Here is an 18,993-nt window from a genome sequence, read left to right as displayed (position 1 = left end):
CCAAAGTCAAGACGAGTTTGTGACTGCATTTACATTCAATTCCGGCACTTAATATCCCCGACATAAAGAAGGTATAGAAATGGAGAAATAAAGACCGCAGATTCCAAAAGACATGGCCGTCATATTCATCTAAGGTTATGTGTCGTTTCCACACACACCACAGTTTTCTCTGAGAATTTCCCAGTCAAAAAAAGCCCTGGACATTATTTTCACTTCTTACCTTTATCCAGATTTCCAGGAGATACAGCATTTAAATCACCAAACTGCAAAACAATAGTCATGTGGGCAACAGTTATTAACAGGTAGAATAAAATAACCTTCTATCACTCTGAGGCAAAAACGCCACGGTAGGACTTCTTAAAACTGTAAACCAGTGACCATTTTGATCTCTAACTACACGGGTCACCTAATTTTCCAATCAAACTTGTCGAATTTGAACAGTTTTCAACTGTGTCACAATTTAGCTGTCTGCCTTGGCCTCTTTGCAAAGGATGGCAATTTCTCTCTGCCTTCTGTGCTTCGTTTTACTTTTCATTATTATTTCAACTGAGCAGTGAAGAAATAGGGGCCTGGCTGGCCTGCAGATGATGGATGTGGTGGGATAAATCTGGAAATTTGGTGACGGAGGGCAGATCAGCTCCACCCCCATGGGCAGTCCAAAAGTTCCCCGGGGAGGCGACATGACAGAAACTTGGTCCAGCTGCTTGGCTGAACTCTTTCTTTAAAGCTTTCATTAATAGAAATAAAAAGCATAGTGGGAACCCCAAAGTGTAAAGTGTTCATTTTTTAAAAAAATCTCAGAGACTTCTCTCGTAACTTGATGTTTGATAGCAGGGTCCCATCTTTAAATTTTTTTTTTTTTTTCAACGTTTATTTATTTTTGGGACAGAGAGAGACAGAGCATGAACGGGGGAGGGGCAGAGAGAGAGGGAGACACAGAATCGGAAACAGGCTCCAGGCTCTGAGCCATCAGCCCAGAGCCTGACGCGGGGCTCGAACTCCCGGACCGCGAGATCGTGACCTGGCTGAAGTCGGACGCTTAACCGACTGCGCCACCCAGGCGCCCCAGGGTCCCATCTTTAGAAAGAAAGGATGTGTCTGTTACCAATGCAACAAGAAAGACCTTAAAACAATATGGCACCATTAATAACCTTCGGCTTAGATTTCATTTTCTGTCTTGGTTCGAAAGCTTAGCGAAAGTAATAAAACTGACCTTATTTTGCAAACATACACACACATTTTTCCCCCTTAACCTACACATGTATTATTCTTCATAGTAGCTATCGTGGGAGCGTTTACACTTATTCCGAGGTCCAAGGCTCTGGAATTCCTTTCACGATCGAGTTCAAGAGTTAGTTTATGCATCGTTCAAGAAAGCCCATCTTGTGATTTTACATCCAATTGTGACTGCAGATAACGCTCCAAATTGTAGTGATTGCCAGAGGTCTTGGGATGATTTCTGACTACTCACTAAAAAGCAAATTCACCTCTGTCACAATTCAGGATATTCAAAATAATATGTCGTGTTACTGTTATTCCTTAGCAGTTCAGAGACAGTTTAAAAAGAGGCATTCCACAGCATGTGGAGCTACGGCAGCATTATTGGCACAAACGTGTAGCCTTCCTAGGTGACTGCTTTGAAGGGGACAAGGGCCTCCTGGATCCATAACTCCGAGAATCTGTCTTTGGGAAAAGCGTCCCATTACTTTATGGTTACATCCCGTTGGGCAACAGATATAAAATGATCAACACCGAACTGTGGTTTGAGAGTTGTTCCTGATCACGTGTCTAAATAAAAATCACAGTTTAGATTATGTAAAATATCTTGAATTAAAGAATCTAAGCAACAAAAACAAAATCAATGGGCCTCTTCATCTATTTTTGGTGTTATTTAAATATTTTAGAACTAAAAACAGAATGCCCAAAGCTGAAGGATCCTTTATAAGTTACTTCTAACTGATGCAACACAGTAAGGTTTATACATCTTTTAAATGAATGCTTAATGACACTTAAGATCCAATTCTGGAAATATGTTGCAGAGAGGAGTCTTAAACATACCTCTATAACCTCTAAAATGTGAATATTCCTCGGGGCACATGCAACAATAGCCAAATTGTGGAAAGAGCCCAAATGTCCATCAACTGATGAGTGGATAAAGAAGATGTGGTTTATATACACAATGGAATACTACCTGGCAACGAGAAAGAATGAAATCTGGCCATTTGTAGCAACGTGGATGGAACTGGAGGGTATTATGCTAAGTGAAATAAATCAGGCAGAAAAAGACAGATATCACATGTTTCCACTCATATGTGGAACTTGAGAAACTTAACAGAAGAAGGGAATGGAAGGGGGGAAAAATAGTTTCAAACAGAGAAGGAGGCAAACCATAAGAAACTCTTAAAATTTTTTTTAATGTTTATTTATTTTTGAGAGAGAGACAGAGCACAAGTGGGGGAGGGACAGAGAGAAAGAGAGGGAGACACAGAATGTGAAGCAGGTTCCAGGCTCCGAGCTGTCAGTCCAGAGCCTGATGTGGGGCTCGAACCCGCGAACCACGAGATCGTGACCCGGGCTGAAGTCGGACACCCAACCGACTGAGCCACCCAGGCGCCCCAAGAAACTCTTAAATACAGAGGATAAACCGAGGGCAGGAGAAGAGGGGAAAATGAGGGATGGGCACTGAGGAGGGCACTTGGTAGGGTGAGCCCTGGGGGTTGTACGTACGAGATGAATCATGGGAATTTACTCCCGAAGCCCAGAGCGCACAGCGTGCTCTGTAGGTTAGCTAACTTGACAAAAAACTATATTTAAAAATAAATAAGTAAACCAACGAATGAAATCTGAATATTCCATTTGTTTTCAAAAAAATCTCCAAAGGCTGCCTGACGCTAAATTATTATTGCCATTAGTAATTAATAGTATCACACAAAGTGGCTGACACCAAACTCTGGACGCATCTGGAATTTTTCTTCCAAGGAAACTGCTTTTAAGTTGCTGTTTAGCTGGAAGCACAATACTTCCTTCATGTAAAGGTTTCCCTCTGAAAGTTTCTGCTTAACCCGAGTGAATGCATTCGGTTATTCAGGATGCTAAAAATCACCACGGCAACCAGTATTTCCACAACTGCTGTGGTCCTTCGTAAATAAACACGTGCCAACTAACTACTCTGGGCTTGTGCCCCTGCAGGGTGCTGAACACGGTACAAGTAATCTCAGGGACACCGTTGGCGCCTCTCGTGTCTCTGGGATCAGTAACAAAGTCGCACGTGACGGCAAACGGAGAGTGGGTTCAAAATAAAAATCTTGTGAGGAGAGGTAGGATTTTGGTACCCGATACAGAAGAAGGGGAAGCTTTTTAACATGCATTTCCCATGTGAGGAAAGAATTCACATGCGATTAAGGAAAAAGCCAGCAGACAGGCCGCGATTTCCGGAATCGGTGCATTCACGCGTTAGTCAACGAACATTTACTGGAAGCTTCCTACGTGCTAAGCACTGTGCCGGCCAGTTCCAGTCTATCCCCTCTTTCTGGAGGTGAGGGTCAGAAGTTGTTTATATCAGGAAGGGCAGGTGGTTTAGTCAACGAAAGGAAGCAGCCTAGGACAGCTGAGATGGTTTTAGAAGCATGGGCATCTCAGAAAGGGAAGTCAGCGGTGGGGGGTTGGGGGTGGGCCGCAGGGTCAGGGCGGCTGGACGGCAGAACATGAACGATGATGGCAGAGAAGACTGGGGGTCGGCATAAGGAAGACAGCGTCACAGATGGGGGACAGATGACAGGCGCCGAGACTAGACCGGCACAAACCAGAAACAAAAGAGAAGGAAGACACGGAAGGATCTGGATGAACAAAATGGAGGTTGGCCAGAAAAGTACGGAGGTTACCGTCAAGGTTTAGCTCCAGCAATTGGGAAAATGACGGAGCTTGCCAAGTTCCCTTGCTGCACAGGGCACCGGAGGGGCCACTGCCTGGCAAGGTGACATCTCAGAGCTTATAAAGTACTTTCACGGCTCCGTGTATGATAGGCTTTCTTTCAAATATCATGACCGCCATATCACTTCCTCAGGATGGTTTCCTCAGAGAGGCTTTTCCTGACAGGTCTATCTGAGCGTCTCCTTCCCTGTCGGGTTGAATCGCTTCCTCCCAAGCATCTACAACACCCAACACTTACATTTCTTCCTCTTCTAACATCTGACTTCCCAACCCAAGTGCCGGGGCCGTGAGGGCAGGGGCCTTGTTGTTTGTCCTCTGCGTAAATGGGTCCCAGGATCTACCTCGGCACCTGATAGATATCAAAGGTGACTACATACCAAATGAATGAATTTGCTTCTTCAGTGCAGCCTCAGAGAAAACCGACGAATTTGGCACGGTAGAGAGCTTAGGTTGAATCTTACTGCTATTAAAAACAAGGAACTGATTTGCAGAACGTTTGTAGGAAACGTGGTGGTGGGGGATAGGAGACCACATATTCTGACCCTCACTTTAGGAATCTGAGACATAGCGGGAGAGGGTAAAGGGGGAGGAGGGGGAGAAAAAGGGGGAGAAAGAGAGAGAAAAAAAGAGAGTGTGCACGATCCATACATGGAGGAAGGAAAATAAATTAAGGGGTTTAAAATGAGCTCTGGGGTTAGAAAGCATCTGGCCTTTGATGTACACAGGAAAAAAAATCCTGCCAGCAGAGCGACAAATAGGGAAGGAGAAACCGAATAGAACACACAGGACGGATATCTGGTGTTTCAAGAAGAAAAGCCTCCTATCCCAGAAACCACCTCCTCCGGGTCCTGACAAGGGTCCTAATGACGCACGCCCTCCTGAACAAGAGCCGACTGACCACTGTGGTGGGAGGGCGAGACCACAACTTCATGAGGAGGCTGGTAATGGCTGGGAAGCATAAGTGGGCGACACACGGGCAGGACCCTTGAGGGAGGGCCCGGGTGCGACCCTGACTTGCGGCCCATCGGCTGAAGAGTGGTTCATCACGGGACCAGCGGGTCTGCCGCCTGTCCTGGGGCACGGGCACCATGACCGGAACCGGGCACAGCTCGGGAGACGCAGCCCACACGGGCCCCGAAGAGCCCACTACCCGTTAGATCCAGCAGCTGGCGACTTTCCAGAGGGAGGGGGGTAAGGCGTGTATGCTAACACTTGGAAACTGAAGCAAGGTGGTGGAGGTCGGGGTGCAGACGGCCAACAGGCAGGAGCCCAGGTGGGGCCACAAAGCAGAGACTGGGGACAGGAGTCAGGGACAGAAGGAAAGCTTTGAGATGAGGACTTCACCCGTGGGAACACGTTCCCTACTGGAAGAGTTTCCCCCCATCCTGGGGAGAGAGGATTAGGAAGTCATCATAATCACATCCTCTTGGGCAGGCAGGTAAGCATCCCCTCTAGAAACCTCGTCTTCCTAGAAAATCCGTCGGTATGTCCAGACTTACAGGTAGACAGACACAATCACACACAAACATGTTCTATTCGCTCATTGAGATATCAGCCGTCCACGTCTAAAATCACCCTGTTAACTAAGCTACTACGCTCAAAAGAGCCTAACTGATTTTCTGGTGGGATTGGATTACGAAAATATAGGATCTAGGACAAAGGTTGGCAAACGTTTTTTCTCAGTGGAAGGTCAGACAGGAAGTACCTCAGGCTTTATGGCTCTGTCGCAACTACTCAACTCTGCCACTCTAGGGCAAACACAGCCATAGACAATAGGTACGTGAAAGGGTCCGACTGTGTTCCAGTAAAATGCTAGTTACCAAAATGGACGATGGGCTGAGCCCTGGCTGGAAGAAGAGCCCGTAAACCTCTTAAGGTCCCCAGTTTACAAACAGTGAAGGGAATGGAAGGTTTTATCTTTAAGGAAGGTGTGAAGACGTTGGTCACAGGAAGGATATGGAACCAGAAAGAGCTAGCATGGCTCAGGCACATGGGCATCAACAGGTCACAAGGAAAGAAACTGAGGTCGACTTTTAAGGATGGAAGTCCGTCAAAGGACTAATTTTCCTCTTTTTTCTCTGGAGGCTTGCACGGAAAGACAGAGATGGACCAAGGTTGGTGTTTAATTGTGGGAATTAGTGGGGGAAAAGGGAATATGTCTGGGACATGAGAAAATGTTACAGGGAAGGATGCAAGGAAAGAGATGTGGGCAAAGGTGACACGTGTTAGTAGTTCAGATGGGGTGGGGGGAGTCTCCCTAATGGGAAGCTTGTCCCAATTCGGACAGTAGGTGAAGGTGTGAGGAGATAGTCTGACAACGTCACGTTCTCCACTGGTGAAAGCCAATGGAGACTAGTTCCCGGTGAGGACGATTTCCAGGGTGGAGTCATCAACGGAGAAATGACGTACATATGTTGAGAGGAGGAAGTAAGAATAAACAATATACTGAAGGAAGAGCCTAGAACCCCTAAGTCATGACTGATTTCACTCAGAATATAGCTTTCTACGGTAGTAATTTCCTATGGCTACTGTCACAAAATGCCACAAACTCAGTGGCTAAAACAACACAGGTTTATTATTTTCTAACGCGGGAGGTCAGAATGCCAAAATGGGTCTCCCTGAGCTGAAATCAAGCTGTTGGCTGCATTGTATTTATTTCTGCAGATTCTAAGGGAGAGGTGTTTTAGGGTTTTTCCCCCCTTTTCCGGCTTCCTGAGGCTGCTTACAACCCGTGGCATGTGGTATGCCCCCCTTCCATTCTGAGAGCCAGCCACAGTTTATTTCTTTGGGGGGGGGGGCAAGGGAGGGGCAGAGAGAGAGGGAGAGAGAATCCCAAGCAGGCTCTGTGCTGTCAGCATGGAGACCGACAGGGCTCGAACTCACGAACGGTGAGATCATGACCTGAGCCGAAATCACAAGTCGGACACTTAACCGACTGAACCACCCAGGCGCCCCCGCCTGCCTTCCACTTTTAAGGACCCTTTGTGATCACACTGGGCCCACCCAGATAATCCATGATAATCTCATTTTAACGTCAATTAATTAGTAACCTTAATTGCGTCTGTAACCTAACACATTTCCAGGTCCCAGGGATTGGGATGCAGACATCTTTGGGCGCCCCTGATATTGCCTGCCATTCATATCTAAGACATTTTGTAAAACCTGCCACATCTGCCTGAAGAGAAACCATTTAACTTTACTTTTTTCCCCTCTATTATTAGGGGAAACACAGCCTCCGGGTTAAGCTGTTCAGAACACACTGATATTTTTCCTCAGTTCTGTCTTCTGTGGTCTTCACTGGGGGTGAGGTGGGATAGTATGTGGCCACGAATTCGTCTTCTATGACAGATTTGTCACTGGTGGTGGGGGGGGGCGCGCACGTGCTTCAGTTTTCATTGACAGACTTTGAATTTTATATACAGCTTCCTATCTGTCCGAAAGTTTTTACGGCACGCTGGCTGAAATCATATGTGCATGCAAAAAGTTTACCAGGACCCCAGAGAGCCCCCGTGTATCGGCACAACCTGATGGTTCTGCAGGGATCTACGCCGTGTAGACCGGCAGCCAGATGCCAACGTGCTGGCAGGTGCTTAGCTGCTGAAGGAAGTGACCACAGGGAGCATATGCAGCAGAATCCGCAGTGAACTTTACCACGTGACCCTGGGCATGCCTGTTGACCTGGGGGCCAAGGTCATTAGCAGCTGGTATGCCAAAGAGTTGAAAGTTTTCACCAGAAAAGACAGCTCATATGAGGGCCTCAGCTACTCACAGGGTCGGTCGCTACATAGATTCACAAAATCTATTCAGATAAAGTGATGCTTCGATCTCATCCCGCTCCCCAGTTCTGCCACAGCGGTAACCTTTGATACACGCGTGTAGGGAAGAAATTACGTACGCGTGTGTGTAACTGTACATTTTTCCAGTTTCTGCCAATGAACTGCTTGCTCTAGGAAAGAAGATCTTTAAGCTGTCATAGGCACTAAGAATAGAGAACTGTAAAATTCTCTGAAGTGGTTTCTATCTCCTAGTTGGAATAAGATGTCTCTTTGGAACTTACTTTTACCCTTTAACTTGAATAAATTACACAGAGATAGTAACTGTATATATAACACTTTCTCCCCATTTCACAAGACCTTTCATTCATTCCTACTAGTTCAAATTTGATACAACTCTAGCTATGATTGTCTAATTATGATTATACGTCTTCCCTAATATTGCCATTTTTTTTTCTAAATGACTTATTTCTACGTTCTATTTGGTTGGCTCTGTTTTCCAAAGCATTGAATTACTTTGCCTCTGATTACCACTTTGGCTCCAACCCAAAGAATGCTGTTGGAGTCTTCATAATTCCACGAATCATTTGTCTCAACATTCAAATTTGTCTACAGGCTATTTTTCCCCTTGCAACATAATTTTATTAAAGCCTCCACATGCCTTTATATGATCTGTTTCATGAATTTCAGCTTCTAAGCTCATCTTTATATGGTCGAAAACATGAAGGTCTAATGGTGTACATGATCAGCATAGAATCAATACTGAAAAATCTGCCCTGGAGTCGAAGACGATCAAAATACAGTCTCTCTGAGTAATACACATAGCTTCAGATCTATGTGTGTATGTACGTATGTATGTATGTATCTATCAATGACCTATCTATCTATCTATCCTTGTGGAAAGGAAATGGAACTAGAAAAAAATTAGGTACCTAATATGTGCCAATCTGCCCCCCCGACCATCCACTCCATCCATCTTCCTACCCCTACTTACCTGTGCCTAACTGCATACCCATCTAATTTTATCCTCACAACAGGTTTGGGAAGAAATTCCTCATGCTTATTTTGTTGGTGAGAAAACTAAGACTAAAGCAAGGATATATCTTGCCCAGGTTGCAAAGGCATTAAATGAGAAGAACAACATGGGGTCTAGAGCCAGCCTGACACAGCTTTGAATCACAAGTCTACCACTATCAGCTATGGGATTCCAGACACGTTACTCTTTGATCCTTAGATTTCCTTTTTGTGAAACAGACAGGGTCTACTGTCTTCAAACTCAACTTTCCAATACTAGTGACAAAGTCTCAGAATTCCATGCAACCGTAAGGCTATAAAAATGGTGACTTCAAATAAAATGGCTGTAGCTGAGTGGGACCACAAGATGTGTTGCCCGAGAAGGGAAGTGTCCTTAGACCTTGACTTGAGAGTCTGACACTATGAACTCCATCAAGGGCTGCAGTTGAAGACGGCATATGTGCTGACCAAGGCTTTAATGATTCAAGCAAATACCATGAGAAGGGTGTCCTAAACATGGATGGGATGTGTGTGTGTGTGTGTGTGTGTGTGTGTGTTTTATGTTTAGTAGAATGGGGATGATCACATCATGAGAAATTGGTGATGAACACAGATGAATATCAGCATGTAAATCCTGGCCCAACCAGTTGTCTCTCTCTCTCTCTCTCTCTCTCTCTGGTCTTCTGAGAAGTCAACAAAGGAATTGAGAGCTTTAAAGCTTTCCTTCCCTATAGAAGCAACAAGATAGTTCACAGGCAGGTTTGGAACTTCCTGACCCAACTCTAATCTTTCAACATTCCACACTTAACTCGAACTTCGTGAAGTTCTGAACTATACAAGTTGAGTTTTTACAACTTTATCAAGTTGTTAACTTTACAGCTCCAATGGAGCTGGGCAATCTCGTATTTCAGTTCTGTTGCCTGAAGTTCGTAGAACTTATCACAAAAGGATTAGTTAGTGGCAACTATTCTGGACGTTATGGGTGGTGGTGAGAGAGGTCTTGGAATTTTAATCTTATGATTAAGATTTTGGGATTTTGGGATTTTTGGGGGATTTGGGAGCATTATTATTTTCTTGAAATGTCTTCCAAATGAGAACCAAATCAATCAAAGCATTTTACATTTAGCATCGGTACAGGGTTTCACAATGGAGGAAAATAGTCGCTGATTTTACAGTGATTTCCAATTTTATAAAATGTGCAAGGAATGCTTATGCTACATTTGGTAAAATCCCATGTTCCTTTGGTGACTTTTCTTTCTGTGAGTGTCTTTTCCAATGTATTTCCAAATGGTGTTGTCAATGGCCGAGATTTCTGCCAGTTTGCTTCAAACCGAAGCCAAAGGGGCCCTACAATTGCTGTTGGTCCTGCTCCTTCGGACTAGCCAGCTATACTGGCAACACGTGCTGTGGGTCGTCCTGTACGCAGGTAGCATATTTTCATCCCGGGTCTAACCGTTCAGTCATTTTTTTGTTCCCCTCCACCCCCTGGGAACCCAGTGACACATGTACCTTTACCCTGTTTCCAAATCTCTAAGAAGCATTCGTGAAGTAAGAGTAGAAGCCTTAGTTCCTCTTGAAGAAACAACAGGAACTGTTTTCAACAACAGGAACACTGAACGATAAGGATCGTTAGGCCAAACCAACGAGACCCATGTTATAAAGAGCCCTGCCTTGGCTTTCCTGTGGCTGTGGCCCTCTCTACGGTGTAGGGAAATCATTGGGCCAAGTAGAGGTGTCCTCTTGGTGGCTATCTGTCCCTCCCACCCCTCAGACCATACTTGTGTTATCTAAGACCTTGGAACTCCCTATGTAAAGGCCTTGAGTTCCCTTCGTGCAGATTTCTTCTCCAAGTGCACTCCTCAGAAGAAAAAAGGGAGAGCCAACGAGGGGCAGAGGTTTGCCAAGGCTGGACACAACCTGAACGTTGGCGTGAGTTGTTCAGAGGTATTCACGGCATGGGATCGGGAGTGATGCCTAAGAGAAGTGGTCTGGGGCTGGACACTGGGTCAGGGGCTGGCTAGGTCTATGTCATTATCTTCTGGCATGGATCCACGGGGAGCCTGAGAATCTTACACTTAAACATAGCTTTCCAAGTTGTTATCAAGGCATATTTATCAACCCAGCTGGACGGAATAGATTTTACTTAGAGTTCGACTCATAACTTTTGAAATGTTAAGACATAGGGTACCTTAGGCTCCGCAAATGTTAGGGGCTGAGCTGAGAAGCATATGCTTTATGGAAATAAAACCATGGGTTCCAAAGAAAGAACCTAACTTAAGACAGGCTTCATGTGAGGCTACCTTCATCGTCTAAGAGGAAACCTTGGCATCAGTTTATTACCTGAGGGGAGATATTTCTTAATTTTAATTCTACCACCCCTCTTTTGCAGAAATTATTTTAATTTTTTTCTTTGATGTTTATTTTTGAGAGAGAGAGAATGAGAGAGACAGAAGGAGGGAGAAAGGGAGGGAGGGGGAGGGGGAAGGGCAGAGAGAGGCAGACACAGAAAAGGAAGCAGGCTCCAGGTTCTGAGCTGTCAGCACAGAGCCTGATATGGGGCTCGAACTCACAAATCGCAAGACCATGACCCGAGCCAAAGTCGGACGCTTAAGTGACTAAGCTACCCAGATGCCCACTTTTGCAGAAATTATTAACCGGACAGACAGTGGAGGCTGGCTGGGGCATGCAAACACGTCCTCTTTGTGCCAAGTAGCCTGAGTCAGGTTTGAAGTGCTTCTAGTATCAAAACATCTGGCCTACACACTTGGAGAAAATCGTATTTACGAAAGTGTATTTTATACAGTGATGGTGAAAAGTCGAAAACGACTCCTGTGAATTGAGGCACTTGTGATCTCAAACGAGAGCCGTTTCTTTATCGAAGGACCAGTAAGCACCCTCGTCGCCTGTTTGTGAGCAAAACTACCAGAAAGACAATGGCAAGGCCAGAGCCACCTGGACAGGGCAGGGGATAACAGAGTGTCGCGGTGGCCAGCAGAGGGAGCTGTCATGCCTAATCTGTGCCGCAGGATCTCCCACGCCTTGCTGGCTCTGCGGTCGGTTGGGGATCCCAGGCTCACTCTTTCCTAAGCAAAACAGCCCAGGGGTGGACTTTGCTGAAGAGAACAGGGTGCTGAGATTTCTTTCCTGATGTGTCCAATGACCATTTTAGTTCTTGAAGTACATGAAGAATTCTTGAACTATTTTATCTTCTTTTCCCACTTCTGAACGCTTTAGCGGAACTAATCTCTAGTTGAAAGCACTTATGAATGCCCGGCTTGGTACAGAGGGTCTCTGAAATGTTGACAGACACATCTTAGGGAGAAGGAGCACTTCTTGGTCTAGAAGTTTTTTTCTCCTGATAAAAGAATCCAGTAGGTAAATCATGAAATCCAGTGAGAAGTCCTACACACATTGGCAATCTGTCTTTCCATCATTCTTTTGTACTTCCTTTTTTTTTTTTTTTTTAATGTTTATTTATCTCGAGAGACAGAGAGAGTGAGGGCAGGGGACGGGCAGAGAGAGCAGTGGGGAGGGAATCCCAAGCACTTTCCGGGCTCTATCTCACAAACCATGAGATCATGACTTGAGCCTAAACCAAGAGTCAGACGCTCAACTGACTGCACCGCCCAGGAGCCCCTATACCTCCTTTCTCGAATGTCTTTTGAGCACCCATTGGAAGACTGTGTTTCGACCACAGTTATAAGCGAAAGTCTATTCTTCGAAGAGCCTAAGAGAAGGGGTTACAGCCCAGAGCAAGCAAGAAGGAAGTCAAGTCCAGGTTGCTAATGAGCAGGAGTCCCAAAGGAAAGGGCTGTGGCCCTGGGCGGCTGAGTCAACAGGTGCTTTTCGCACACTCAGAGAAAGAAAGGAACAGAATGACAAACCAGGAAAGAGGAGGAAGAAGGGGAGAGCTTCTACAAAGCCAATTCTTAGGAAGGTGTAGCAGAAAGGCCTCCCGTGCCTCTGCTCCGGGAGGTCACTTTGATGACTTATTGTCAAGCTGTCAGAATCGAGCTCACGTAAAGGAGCACATTTACAGCTAAAAGCAAACTCCAAATTCCAAAATGATGATTCTGACTTAGGTCCGGTCTGTGGGTGGGCGCAGAGGAGCTGAAGGGTGTAATTTATCGTTGGTGCTGTTTCCCAGCAGACTAAGCTTTCCAGTTACAATTTGCTTAGGCTAATATTCCAGTGAGTTTGCATATTCTAGACGTCTAGGAACAAACAGTAGGGAGGGAAAGGGTGGTGGGACCATCAGGGTGCATCCTGGAATGCAGAGAAGAAACCCTGGGACAAAACAATGAAAGCTTCTACACTAGGCATCTGGTGCGTGTGTGACGGTGAATGTGTGTGTCTTTGGGGGAGCTGAACAGTACAGACGGAAGTAAGTTTGAATTGGTCTGCAAAAAAATTGTACGGTGGGATACTAAAATGAGAACGGAACACAGCCCACGTGTGGCGATTTGGAATGATACGGTCCTGCTTTCTGCCGCATGCTGGCTCTGCTTTGGGGAAACTTTCAACCTGTTTTCCCATCTTTTGCAAGGTTCTGGAGAATATTAAATAAGAATGTGAAACATTTCGCACAGTGATTATCACGAGGCAGTTCCTATATTAATTAGAAAAAATTAGTACATACGAATAAACTTTATTATAAAGAATAAGTGATATCACTTTCGACAAGTATTCATTACGTTTTTTAAGCTCCTGCCGTTCCAAGATAGCTTTTTGCTGCAAATGATTGCAACTTGTGGTGCAATTCATTCATTTTAAAATATTCTAGAGCACATCTATTATTCCACAGGTACGTTTTCAGTGTATTCCCTAGTTGCACTGGAGTAAAGTCACTGAAATTTATCTTTCATTAGATTGATTTTGCCTTAAGAATCCATGCTTATTTATCACGATTATCCTTCTACCAAATGGAACTTTTTCACCCAACTTTTATCCTAAAAGCTTGCCTGTGGAATTATTATTGCTCTTCTCCAATTTTTAGGTTTTGAAGATTTTTTTCTCGTCTACTTTGAGTACATCAACTTTGATAAATTCACATTTTTCTTTGGATGGTATATTCTTTTTTTTTTTTTTTTTAACAAGATTCTTTTTATTTTATTTTTTTTTCAACGTTTATTTATTTTTGGGACAGAGAGAGACAGAGCATGAACGGGGGAGGGGCAGAGAGAGAGGGAGACACAGAATCGGAAACAGGCTCCAGGCTCTGAGCCATCAGCCCAAAGCCTGACGCGGGGCTCGAACTCACGGACCGCGAGATCGTGACCTGGCTGAAGCCGGACGCTTAACCGACTGCGCCACCCAGGCGCCCCTGGATGGTATATTCTTAAGGGATCTTCCATTTTTTCCCTACAAATATTACTAAAGTATCATCTTTTTTTATGTTGACATTCATATCTGAATAAGTGAAGCATCTTTTGGTTTCTACTTTTTATTTCAAAAAATTGGTTATATCGGCAGCTTAGATGTAATATTAAGTAAGTATAATGAGATTACGACAAAGAGAATTGAAATGTTTAATAAATTAAAGGTAACAATATTTATCACAGAAAATCATTTTATGAAGCAACCCAAATTTATAGATTCAGAGAATGTATTAATGGACTATGTCTATTTTCAGGAAAAAAAGCACACATACCATAAACTCCCAAATAGATTCCAAAGAGTCATAAAATTCAAATAAAAGGATAGTTTTCCGCTCAGAGCTGCACAGAAAGCCCTGAGTTTAAAAAATTTTTTATTTAACAGGTGTGCAAACAGCTGCAACTTGCTTATTCTGTTTTATTCCTGCTCCTAAAATTGCACCACTCCCAGAGAGTCTATGGGTATATTTATAATATTAAAGTTCAAAAAGGTATATAATTTTAGCAGTAAATAAGTTCTGTTTCCTTTTTACCACCCAGGCAAAAAATATAATCCTGAATCTCTGGAATTGCACATGCTTTAAATAACTTACTAGTCAGCATTACTGTGGCAGCTGACTGACATTTAGAAGAAAACGTGTTGGGCTGTGATGCTCTATCTGTTTCCTCTGGGGGCGCCATTACATGGTGGCCTGCACGTCAACGACCGAAATGGTAGTGTTAATGGGGATGCAAAAAACAGTAGTTTTGTACACCCGTATACCGTGCTTGTGTGTACAACGGGTATCGGTCTCTCCTGCCTGCTCAAAGCATGTAAACAATTGTTAATCCTCACATGTAACTGTTGAATTCTCATTAATGAAGATACATTAACTGTCCCTAAGCTGCTTTCAAGGACAACCTCTCCCCCTTGCTTCTGGATCTAGCTGGCTGTCCGCCAAATAATGTGCGCGCAAGGCAAAAACCGACGGTCCAGCCAACTTTGTGACTACTTCCCAGGCTTCTTCTCGCTGACCTCCCAATGGTTCTCGCTCCCGTCCCCCATCCTGCAGCGTTCTTGCTCGCCCCACCCCCACTCGTGCAGCAGGCAACGAGCATGGTGGTTTAACAGCAAGAACTTGGGGGCCAGGCTGCTTGGTTTTGGAGCCTGATCTCACGACTTAGGGGTTGGGTGACCTTAGGCGAGCTACTTGACGGCTCTGTGTCTCATGTCATCATCTGTAAAACAGGTATAATAAGGGGCGCCTGGGCGGCTCGGTCGGTGAAGCGTCCGACTTCGGCTCAGGTCGTGATCTCATGGTTTGTGGGTTTGAGCCCCGCGTCAGGCTCCGCGTTGACAGCTCAGAGCCTGGAGCCTGCTTGGGATTCTGTGTCCCCCTCTCTCTGCCCCTGCCCGCCCCCCCCCTCAAAAATAAACATTAAAGAAACTTTTTAAACAGGTATAATAATTTTCATTTATAGGGCTGTTGTGAGATATTAAGTTAATAGCCACAAAGCACTTAGAACAGGGCCCGGCACATAAGTAGTATGCACATCACTTGAAATTTTTGGGTTTCTTTCCTGATCCAATTTGACTTCTTGTTGACTGAATTTGATAGTATATATTGGGTCTTGCTGGTGTCTGACCTTCAGATTTTCCACGAAAGCTTCCGCTTGGCCACGCTCCCTTCCATTTCAGGTAGGACCGGTGTGCATGTCTCTGTGTGCCTGCGGTGGTCTCCACCCCTTACCCCCCAATTCTCACCAACTTCACACAGTTATGAACTCTTTTTGCCCTTTAGATCTCACTTCAAACATCATTTCTGCAGGGCAGCGGGGGAGCCTTCCCTGGCCCTCCCAGGCTAGATGAAGGCCTCATGCTCCGAGCATTCCTATTTCTCTTTAATTTTGTAGCTCTACAGTTATGTGAATATTGAGTAAATATAAATTCAAAAACTAAAATGTAAGCTTCTTGAATGCGAGGTCAAAATCTCTTTTGTTCATCATTATAACCTAATCATTACAGCATTTGGTCTAGAGTAGGTATGTAAGAAATATCTGCTGAACAGAGGCACCCGGGAGGCTCAGTCAGTTAAGCATCCAACTTTGGCTCAGGTCATGATCTCACAGTTCATGGGTTTGAGCCCCACATCGGGGTCTGTGCTGACAGCTCAGAGCCTGGAGCCTGCTTCGGATTCTCCCACTCTCTCTGCCCCCACCCCTCCCTGCTCATGCTCTGTTTCTTTCTCTCTCTAGAATAAACATTAAAAAATTGCTTTTTATATAAAAAATATGTATTAAACAAATGAACAAATAAATTTCAGAGGTAAGTCTGAGAGTCAACATCGGTGAACAAGATTTGCCCAAGATTATACCACTATAAATGTCAGAACCATCAGGAGAATTCAGTTCTCCGGACTCAAAGTGCTCATTTTTTCCAGGGCATTAAATCTTTGATTACACACATCATACAAAGAACCATGCAATTAGTGTGGTGTAGGTTCTAGAATGAAAAGTAAATGTACAGATCAGAGAGAACGGGGGTATCTAAGGTAGTGGGGGGGGGGAACTGGGCTCCCCTGAGGAACTGATATTTAAGACGTGACGTAGGACTTAGCATGAGCAAGGGGGAGTTGGGCAGAAGATTCCTGGTAGAAAGAACCATTGACACAGCGGGCCAATGATGAGAAAAGCTTGGTGAATAAGAACAGAGCAAAGACCACTGTGATTGCAACAAAAGGAATAGGAGGAGGGAGGTGGAGGTTAATCGGAGAGGCAGGGCCAGATGATGTACCACCTCGTGCACCAAGGAAAGAATTTTGTTCCTTACCTAACAGAAGAGAATACCAATGATGGGTTTTAAGTAGGGATAACACAACCACCTTGGCCCTTTCATAAGACAATACTGACTGTACTAGGGGAGGTTTGGGAAAGAACGGATTTAGTAACAGGGTGGACATAGGGGTCCAGACAGAAAGACATGTAAAAGATGATGCCCAGGTGTCCAGCATGATCAACTGGGAGAATCGTGGTACCATTTACTGGGAAGGAGCCATTGGTAGACAGATCAAGAGTTTGATTTCATTAAGTATGTAATGAGCTCTCAATAAATAGTAAGAACTATTATTGGGTTTGTGGTTGCTGTTGTGACTGATGATTGAAAACCAATTGCCGCAATTGAGGGTAAGGGTGACTTTTATGGATTTCAGTGGATTTGGGCCCGAGGTGTTGCCCCCACAGGCACTTCTGGACTTGGTGTTTGAAAAGGGCAACCACCTAAGGGGCTAATGCAACTGAGCCTCAACATGCAGAAGCCCCCCCCCTTTTTATTTATTGTTTAACCTCCAATCTGATTTCTAGTGTAGGCATGGGATAACATGGGAGGGACACATGAGAACACAGCCTTTCCTTTTTCTTGAATTTCCTTCTCCTCCTTTCAAGAATGGAGAAATTTCAGAGACGCTAATATGACTATGATCTACGGGTCTATTATGGCCAACAGACGTTATGAGTCCATTAGCGTTGTATGGGGAGAACAAACCTAGAAAACTACGCTTAATTGGCTTGGGCTGAATAATGGATGAGTAAAGACAGCTCAAAGGATTGTCCTATAAATCGGGTAAGGGAGAGAGTAGGCAAAGAAATCAAGAGGTGTGTGTATTAGATTGCGGATCTCACACAGGTGTCTTATACCGTATTTTCTGATCTAGATCTTTACTCATATTATATCTTTACCTCATGGGGGAATCTGTCATATTCATCCACATTGTTTACATATATTAAAAAAAAAAAAAAAAAAGAAAAAGAAAACAGAATGCCTATGGGGATGGCTAATTGGCAGCATTGACTACGTAAGACCGTTTTAACCCTGCTGAGCCAGCAACACCCACACAAGCCTGTGAGGGGGTTGCTCAGTCTTCACACTGTGTGACCGGCGTCCACCCACTGCCCTTCTTCCCTCGAGATGTGAGGGAAGCAAAGACCACACATCAGGATTAGTCACATGGTATTAATTAGAATCCCTGTTACCATTATCCCGACCATCTTCTTAAAGAAGTCCCCGGAACATACGAGGTGGTTGGGAGACGTGTTAAACAGACCAAGAGGCATGTCTGTTTCCAAGGTGTTGGGCCCTGACTTGAGAAAATTTACAGTACTTAGTCTACGCGCCAACTGGGCATTTGGCAACCAGGTATCTGTAAGACAACTACTGAAAAAGGCATTAAGGGGAGGTCAAATCTAAGAAAAGGCCAGATGGTTTTGGTTCCATGAGGTCCCGCCTAGCTCAGCGATTCTTGCTAAATCTCACACACATATATACATCGTTGGCATCATTAAAGCAAAAGCACCATTGAGCGTCTTACAAACACATAACACATCAGCGCACAGCGAGGGATTTTAAAGAGGGACAAAGGAATCTTTTCAAGAACATTCTGAATAAGTCTGACGTGTATTTTATTTGTATTAGCGCACTTATAAAGGTCCTTGAGGTATTTTAATGTATTTTTAATTTATACCTTTATTATCTTATTTCTTAAGCTAGGAAAAGGGTCTCATAATTATTTTGACTTTAAATTTAAACAAGCACAGACACACAGCTTTAAAAGGCACATGTCTTCTTTACTGCTTCGGGTAATTTGTAATATGGCCAAATTTGGTGCATAATCTAGGAACGTCGGAAGGACCCCCGATTCAGTACCACAAAATACACTGGTGCAGAATTACCGGAGGATTTGTATCTATTCCTCATCATATTAACCAATCCTCGTGTAAATTTACATCAGAGTATCAGCTTTTTGACGCTCGCTGAAAATAAGATATTTTTATTTTCTATCTAAAAATTCTGAAGATGGGGCGCCTGGGTGGCTCAGTCGGTTGGGCATCCGACTTCGGCTCAGGTCATGATCTCATGGTCCGTGAGC

General features: G+C 44.4%; 1 protein-coding gene across 16 annotated transcripts in view; it reads right to left on the bottom strand.

Moving 5' to 3' along the window:
* Window positions 1–18,993, bottom strand: part of RFX3 (regulatory factor X3) — a 296,723-nt gene that overhangs the window by 9,943 nt on the left and 267,787 nt on the right. For 15 of the 16 annotated variants that reach the window (XM_045468771.1, XM_045468776.1, XM_045468777.1 and 12 more), the window contains one exon: window positions 221–263. In XM_045468771.1, coding sequence (XP_045324727.1) covers window positions 221–263 — 43 coding nt within the window. Of the gene's footprint in view, window positions 1–220; window positions 264–1,077; window positions 1,471–18,993 lie in introns of those variants that run through there. The other variant, XM_045468784.1, reaches the window with a different exon arrangement.

The sequence above is a fragment of the Leopardus geoffroyi genome, chromosome D4 (genome assembly GCF_018350155.1).
Source record: "Leopardus geoffroyi isolate Oge1 chromosome D4, O.geoffroyi_Oge1_pat1.0, whole genome shotgun sequence".
Classification (NCBI taxonomy): Eukaryota; Metazoa; Chordata; class Mammalia; order Carnivora; family Felidae; genus Leopardus; species Leopardus geoffroyi.
The sequence above is the reverse complement of the archived record's forward strand: the minus strand, read 5'-3'. Positions and strand labels throughout refer to the sequence as shown.